The sequence below is a fragment of the Dipodomys ordii genome, unplaced genomic scaffold, assembly GCF_000151885.1.
Source record: "Dipodomys ordii isolate 6190 unplaced genomic scaffold, Dord_2.0 Scaffold69, whole genome shotgun sequence".
NCBI lineage: Eukaryota > Metazoa > Chordata > Mammalia > Rodentia > Heteromyidae > Dipodomys > Dipodomys ordii.
The window spans coordinates 161,448-170,309 of NW_012267285.1; the positions used below are offsets into that span (position 1 = coordinate 161,448).

The window sequence follows — 8,862 nt, forward strand, 5'->3', positions numbered from 1 at the left end:
AGGAAGGAAGGAGAGAGGGAAGGAGGGAGGGAAGGAAGGAGGGAGGGAGGGAAGGAAGGAAGGCAGGGAGGGAGGGAGGAAAGAAGGGGGGAAGGAGGAAGGGAGGGAGGGAGAGAGGGAGGGAAGGAAGGAAAGAGGGAGGGAAAGAGGGAGGAAAGGAAGGAAAATGATGGAGGGAGGAAGGAAGGGAGGGAGGGAGAGAGAAGGAAAGAGGGAGGGAAAGAGAGAGGGAGGGAGGGAAAGAGGGAGATAAAGAGGGAGGAAAGGAAGGAAAAGGAGGGAGGGAGAAAGGAAGGAAGGAAGAAAGGAAGGAAGGAAGGAAAGAAGGAAAGGGAAGGAAGGAAGGAAGGAAGGAAAGAAGGAAGGAAGGAAAGAAGGAAAGGAAGGGAGGGAGGGAAAGAGGGAGGAAAGGAAGGAAAAGGATGGAAGTAGGGAGGGAAGGATGGAAAGAGGAAGGGAAAGAGGGAGGGAAAGAGGGAGGAAAGGAAGGAAAAGGAGAGAGGGAAGGAAGGAAGGAAGGAAGGAAGGAAGGAAGGAAGGACGGAGGGAGGGAAGGAAGGAAGAAAGAAAGGTGGGAAGGAGGGAAGGAAGAAAGGGAGGGAAGGAAGGGAAGTCCCTGTGATGACTCCTCCCCCTCCCTGCAGGTACACCTTCGGCAAGCCGGTCCCTGGCCTCGGGACGCTGCAGGTCTGCAGGGAGTACGTGGAGCCTTCCTCGTGCCATGGCAGGGAGTCGGAAGCCTTCTGCGAGACATTCAGTCATCAGGTGAGCGGGACAGAAGGGGGACACCGCCCAGAACAGAGGGGACCCCCACTCCCAGACTCGGGAAAGATAACCCATGTGCAACGCCTGAGTCATCACAGCAGAATAGCATTAAAAATGAAGGAAGGGACAGTGACCCAACAGGGCTCTACCTCGTGGAACCAAGGGCAAATATTCCACAGAGAACCCAGTGCTGTCTGTTATAACCTATATAATATATACACATATACATAGATATGTACTATTATAATCTATATCTACACATATATATATTATATATATGTACCATCAATGACTGAGCACAATAGTAATTCTTTATTTCTTTGTCCTGGCTCAAAAGAACTGTGGTAGACGCTGACAGAGATCGAACCATCCAGTGCTTCCTGTGGTTTCTCCTTTTATGAAAAAAAGACATACATGTTTGTAGTTTTATTGTTTTTTGCCAGTCCTGGGCTTGAACTCAGGGCCTGGGCGCTGTCCCTGAGCTTCTTTGGCTCAAGGCTGGCGCTCTACCACTTGAGACACAGTGTCACTTCCAGCTTTTTCTGTGTACGTGGTACTGAGGAGTTGAACCAGGGCTTTGTGCATGCTAGGCGAGCGCTCTACCACTAAGCCACCTTCCCAGCCCCCAACATATACATATATACATACACATACACATATACATACACATATACATATACATATCAACTTCATAGGAAAATGTCTTCCCACTTTCTTTGAGTTGGAGCCTGTCACATTGCTCTAACTGCCTGTCTGCTACACATTGGCTGGTTCACAACCACACCTGTCCACTTGGAGGAGACCCAAAATTAGGGGAGCAGTAGCTGCCTGTCTAGATAAAGGTTAACCCTCAAACTTCTAATGCATTTTTTTTGGTATCATTCTATCTAGGAAACTTCAGCTAGCAAGGCAATTCCTGCCCATGATACACAAGTTACTTCTATTATTATCATATGATAAAACATCCTCATTGTATACACAAGTCATGGTGGATAATTAGCACCTCCACCAAATGCAGTGCCTCGTCCCAGAAAATGCTTACATTGCTGGACACCAGTGGTTCACCCCTGTAATCCTAGCTGAGATCTAAGGATCAGGGTTCAAAGCCAGCCCAGGCAGCCAAGTCTGTGAGACTCTTGTGTCCAATTAAGCAGCCAAAATAGCCAGAAGTGGAGCTGTGGCTCAGGTGGTAGAGTGCCAGTCTTGAGCAAAAAGGCTCAAGAATAGAATCTGGGCCCTAAGGAGGTGGGGGAAGAGGGGAGAGAGAGCGGGAGAGAAAGGGAAGAAGGAGAGAGGGAGGAGAGGAGAGGGATGGGAGGGAGAGGGGAAGGGCTAGCATTATTTGTCCAAAGAAATCCTCCCAGACTGACTGACCTGCCCAGCGTGACCATCTAGCATGCATTATGGTTTGGTATTGCATTTTTCTCTCTTCTAAAGCTAAACAGCAACGGCTGCTTCACCCAGCTGGTGAAAACCAAAGGCTTCCAGCTGAGGAGACAGGAGTACGAAATGAGACTGGAAGCCGAGGCCAAGATCCAAGAAGAAGGCACAGGTCTGAGGGCCACGTGGGTACGGGAGATTAAGACGGTGGGTGCTCAGTCCAGGTAACAACGCCACTGCAGATACCGGGGGCTCTGGCGTATCATCCCAGCTGCTCGCAGGCTGAGAATCCTAGTTCAAAGCCAGCCTAGACAGGAAGAATCCATGAGACACTTACCTCCCAGGAACCAGCCAAAAGCTGGAAGTGAAGCTGTGGCTGAAGGGTAGAATGGCAGCCTTGAGCAAGAATGGCCAAGCAAGAATGCAAGGACGGGGCTGGGAAGGTGGCTCAGTGGTAGAGCGCTTGCCTTGCATGCTTGAGGCCCTGGGTTCGATTCCTCAGCACCACGTAAGAAAAAAGCCGGAAGTGGCACTGTGGCTCAAGTGGTGGAGCGCTAGCCTTGAGCTGAAGAGCTGAGGGACAGCACCCAGGCCCAGAGTTCAGACCCCATGACCGGACCCAAAAAAAAAAAGAATACAAGGACCTAAGTTCAAGCCCCAGTACTAGCATAAAAAATATACATAATATATAATATATCACTATCATACATTATAATAAACAGACAGTATATGTATATATGATTCAGCTTATACTATATTTTATATAGTACAAAATAATTATATATAATTCAACACTATAGAATAATTACATAATGTTTAAAATGTTATAAATAAGATATGACTATAATAGTTAAATATAACATAACAATATATATAACTACATATAAAAACATAATATATAACTCTAATATCATTTAGCTATATTATAACTATATGACTATATATAATCATTATATAACTATAATAATACATAATTCCATATAATCATATATATTCTAATATTTACATATATTTTATATATAATAAAATATATATATTACATAATTAAATATCTCAAGTACATATTCACATATAATAAATGTATTGTATAATTAATGTATCATAGCTATATGTAATATAGCATATTATGTATAATATAATATATAATGTATATAATTATATTACACATAAATGTGTAATATATGTAATATGTCATATTACATAGTAATATATGTGTAATATACAATGTATATAATTATATTACAAGCAACATAGTTATATATGTGTATATTATATAAATTATATATTTATATAGAATATATTTGTATATATGTTATATATAAAATATACAAGTGTATAATAATTAAATAATTACATTAATTGTAAAATATGTTATAAAATATACATTATATCATATGTAATACTTTGTAATTATAAAAATATAATGTATAATTCTATATAAATATGTTTATATAATATATATTATATAATCTATAATGATTGTATAATATTTTATGATAGTATACAGTATGTACAAAAAGAATGTAATAACAAATTGCATTAACTGCGTCTCCAGTAACAATAAGTACACATAAGTAATATATAGTATCCACATAGTTCAAGTGAATCTGTTTTTTAAATGGCCTATTTCTTTGTTGTTTTCAGGCGTGGAATTAAAGGGCAAAGCATCGAGCTCAATCACAAGAACCATCACCAAAGTCTCCTTTGTCAGAGTGGACTCACACTTCAGACCCGGGATCCCCTTCTTCGCGCAGGTGTGCGGTTAGCAAGTCACGTGACGCACAGGGTCTGGGCAGGTCCGATCACAGAGGCCTGGGGTCCCATCCAGTGTCGGTTCATAGATCCAAAAGTCGAAAGTCACATAATAATAGATCGGGTCATTTTACATTTGTATAGGAAATGGTTCCATGCTTTAAACTATTAAATACACTGTTGCCCTAAGATTTCTTCCATAAACCTTATGTGTATAATACTTTCCTATAATAACTATATATGTGTGTGTTTGGGGTTTTTTAAACTGCCATTATTGGGACTTAAACTCAAGGCCTTACGCTCTTAGTTAGCTTTTTTGCTCAAAGCTGGCACTCTACCACTTGAGCCACACCTCCATTTGTGGCTTTTTGCTGGTTAACTGGAGATGAGAGTTTCATAGAATTGTCTGCCCTGGCTAGCTTCGAACCTTGATCCTCAGATCTCAGCCTTCTGAGTAGCTCGGATTACAGATGTGAGCCAGCAGCCCCCGCTCAATAAGTATACAGTAAAAGAAAAACAGTAACCACAGAGACAAATACTATTTAGAAGTTCCCAGATCTCAAAATGTTCTCACCGATCTACTAAAACAAATCTTTTACCGTGATTGGTATATTCTCAGAAAACGCCTGTAATCCCAGCTACTCAGGAGGCTGAGATCTGAGAATCATGTGAGAACCAGCCCAATCAGGAAAGTCCCTAAGACTCTTATCTCCAATTAACTAATAAAAGTCAGAAGTGGAGCTTGTGGCTCAAGTGGTAAAGCACCAGCCTTGAGCACAAAAGTTCAGGGACAGCACCCAGGCTCTGGGTACAAACCACTAGGACCAAAAAAAAAAAAAAGAGGAAGAAAGCAAGGAGAAAAGAAATGACTTATGTCACCAGTGATAGATACATCAATTGCCAATATCTGATCATTACATCTGATCATTACTGTACAAATATATACAATCCACAATGTCAATTTAAAATAAAGCTAGTTTGCTGGGCACCCATGGCTCATACCTTTCATCCTAGCTTCCCAGGAGGCTCAGATATGAGGATCCCAGTTCGAAGCCAGCCTGGGCAGAAACATCTAACGGGGGGGGGGGGGGGGAAGGTGGCTCAGTGGTAGAGCGCTTGCCTTGCATGCCTGAGGCCCTGGGTTCGATTCCTCAGCACCACATAAGCAAAAATAAATAAATAAAATAAAAATTAAAAAAAAGAAAGAAAATTGTAGAGAGTTGAACATGGGGCTTATCGTTAGTATGAAATCATTATTAAAAAAAAAAAGAAAGACACATCTAATAGGCTCTTTTATTTCTGATTGACTAGCAAAAAGCCAGAAGTCGAGGTGTAGCTCAAGTTGTAGAGCACCCAGCTCTGAGCAGGAAAAGCTAAGCAAGAAAGGAGGTTCAAGCCCAACTACCAACTCCCCCCCTAAAAAAGAAAATCAGTGTTTGAGGATCAAATACATTGGGTTCATGGGTTAACATCCTCCATGACTGTGTTACTCTGTGGGGCCATATTTTTCCAAGGGTGATCTTTCACCCACAGTGTCCCCAAAATGTCCAGAAGGTGTGGCTCCGATCATCTTGAATGAACTGCTGGCCTTTCTTCCTGGGATTTATGATGCAAGGATCTGTGTGCTTTCTATCTAGGGTCTCAGCACCGAGCTGAGTGCTGATCGATGCTCACTGCTGCATCTCCAGAGCCTGGCGCTTTGGAGGCGTCTGATGGAGGGGTGAAGGAATGAAGGAGTTTGGGGCCGGCCAGCTAGTGTTTCTGGGACTGACCCGTGGCCTTGAACCTGCAGGTGCGCTTAACGGACGGCAAAGGGGTCCCGATGCCCAACAAGATCGTCTTCATCACAGCGAATGAAGCCAAGCACCAGTCCAACGCCACCACGGACGAGCAGGGCCTGGTTCAGTTCTCCATCAACACCACGGGCATGACGGGAAAGTCCCTCACTGTATCGGTAAGCTCTCCATCAACACCACGAGCATGACGGGAAATTCCCTCACTGTAACAAGCTCTCCATCAATACCACGAGCATGACGGGAAATTCCCTCACTGTAACAAGCTCTCCATCAACACCACGAGCATGACGGGAAATTCCCTCACTGTAACAGTAAGCTCTCCATCAACACCACGAGCATGATGGGAAATTCCCTCACTGTAACAAGCTTTCCATCAACACACGGGCATGATGGGAAATTCCCTCACTGTGTCGGTAAGCTCTCCATCAACACCACGAGCATGACGGGAAATTCCCTCACTGTAACAAGCTCTCCATCAATACCACGGGCATGATGGGAAATTCCCTCACTGTGTCGGTAAGCTCTCCATCAACACCACGAGCATGACGGGAAATTCCCTCACTGTAACAAGCTCTCCATCAACACACGAGCATGATGGGAAATTCCCTCACTGTAACAGTAAGCTCTCCATCCACACACGGGCATGATGGGAAATTCCCTCACTGTAACAAGCTTTCCATCAACACACGGGCATGATGGGAAATTCCTTCACTGTAACAAGCTCTCCATCAATACCACGAGCATGATGGGAAATTCCCTCACTGTATCGGTAAGCTCTCCATCGACACCACGAGCATGATGGGAAATTCCCTCACTGTAATGGTAAGCTCTCCATCCACACACGGGCATGATGGGAAATTCCCTCACTGTAACAAGCTCTCCATCAACACACGAGCATGATGGGAAATTCCCTCACTGTAACGGTAAGCTCTCCATCCACACCACGAGCATGATGGGAAATTCCCTCACTGTAACAAGCTTTCCATCAACACACGGGCATGATGGGAAATTCCCTCACTGTGTCGGTAAGCTCTCCATCAACACCACGAGCATGACGGGAAATTCCCTCACTGTAACAAGCTCTCCATCAATACCACGGGCATGATGGGAAATTCCCTCACTGTGTCGGTAAGCTCTCCATCAACACCACGAGCATGACGGGAAATTCCCTCACTGTAACAAGCTCTCCATTGACACCACGAGCATGATGGGAAATTCCCTCACTGTAACAGTAAGCTCTCCATCCACACACGGGCATGATGGGAAATTCCCTTACTGTTCTTCACTGGCACCAGGAGAATTATGGGAAATTCTCTTACTGTTACCCCAAGTTTGGAAAGAAATGGGCTTGAAGATTTCTTACCCAAGTTGCACTCTGAAAGATATGAAATTTACAACTTGTGTTGAGCTTCATATAGAGAAGAAAATAGAAATTAGAACCAATTTGTGGTCTACTACATTTATAAAAAGGAAGTAATTCATTGTTGTGATTAAAATCCTGTATCAGCTGGGTGCTAGTGGCTCTTTCCTGTTATCCTAGCTACTCAGGAGGCTGAGATGGGAGGATCATGGTTCGAAGCCAGCCCCGGAAGAAAAGTCTGGGAGAGTCTCATCTCTACTTAAACCAGCAAAAAGCCAGAAGTGGAACTCTGGCTCAAATGGTAGAGCACCAGCCTTGAGCAAAAAGCCAAATGAGAGCATCACCATTGAAAGCTAGCCTGAACAGTAAAGTTTGTCAGACTCTTATCTCCAATTAACCAGCAAAAAAACCATGGTGGAAGTGGAGGTGTGGCTCAAGCGCTCGAGCACCAGCCTTGAGTGAAAACCTCAGACAGTGCCCAGGCCCAGAGTTCAAACCCCAATACAGGATGGGGCGGGGGGAGAGGGAGAGAGAGAGAGAAAGAGAGAAGAGGGAGGGAGGTGCGGAGAGCACTCTTTTCTAAAGCATGCTTCTCAATTTCTATACATTAATTACTCTTTCAGGGTGATTTCAGTGTCTTTATCTACACAGGTAAAGCAGCCAAAGAACTTTAGAGCAAACTACTGAGCCAATGAAGGCCTGCTTTTATGTTCTTCAGATGCACAAATTCCCAGCCTAGGACAGTGTACAGTGAAGAGGCAAATCATACCTGCGATTGATACAGACAGACCTAATCGGGGGTCTTCTCCTTTGCTACTACAAAGCCTAGCTACCAGTAGAGGGGTAACAGGGAGATCACAGGCCTGCTTTGAAATCTTACAATCTGTAAAGAAATATAACATATATAATCTGTAAATGTAATGAATAATTATATATATCATCTAGTCTATGATATATATGCTATGTTATATAAGATATTCCATATTATATATTAAATATAATATACCATATTATGTACATAATGTATAATGGTATATTGTATTATATAATGGCAGGTGACATATCATTATGTCATACAGTATACATTATATATTACATACCATATATTGTATATACTTATTATATTAGCATAGTATATATACTACACTATATACGGTATACATTTATTATATTATTCTATCATTTATATAGTATATGATATCAGATCATATATACTATCTATCATTTTATTACATATTCATAAATTACATTATCTATTTTACATTATCTATTATATACAATTGTACAGCATATATAATACATACGCTATATACTGTAAAATGCATAGTAAACAGTAACATATATAATATATAAATATCTATTCTATAAAATGTATAATGTATTATATCGTATATGATCTATGGTATAGGAGTTATATAGTATATGATATATAATCTGATAGATGATATGTGTGTATAGATGATGGATGATATATATCTATAAATGATCATGTGTGTCTAGGTGACGGATGGCAGACATCATCTACCCCATGTGTATGTGTGTCATCTATAGACACGTGCGCGTCTCCCTCCACCCTAGGTGAAGCACCAGGACCACCGCCCCTGCTACGGCGGCTACCACTGGCTGAGCGAGGAGCACGCCGACGCGCAGCACACGGCCCGCCCCGTGTTCTCCCTGAGCAACAGCTACGTGCGCCTGGAGCCGGCGCCGGGCCGGCTGCCCTGCCACCGGGAGCACCGCGCGCAGGCGCACTACGTCCTCAGCCGCGAGCTCCTCCCCCAGCTCAGCGAGCTGGTCTTCTACTACCTG

At 43.0% G+C, this 8,862-nt stretch overlaps 1 protein-coding gene across 1 annotated transcript in view; it reads left to right on the forward strand.

The window, feature by feature from the left end:
- LOC105991011 (alpha-2-macroglobulin-like) overlaps positions 1–8,862 on the forward strand; it is a 57,721-nt gene that overhangs the window by 14,309 nt on the left and 34,550 nt on the right. The window contains exons 8-12 of the mRNA XM_013023570.1: positions 645–765; positions 2,203–2,317; positions 3,790–3,899; positions 5,690–5,851; positions 8,632–8,862. Of these exons, the coding sequence (XP_012879024.1) occupies positions 645–765; positions 2,203–2,317; positions 3,790–3,899; positions 5,690–5,851; positions 8,632–8,862 (739 nt within the window). The remainder of the gene's footprint in view (positions 1–644; positions 766–2,202; positions 2,318–3,789; positions 3,900–5,689; positions 5,852–8,631) is intronic.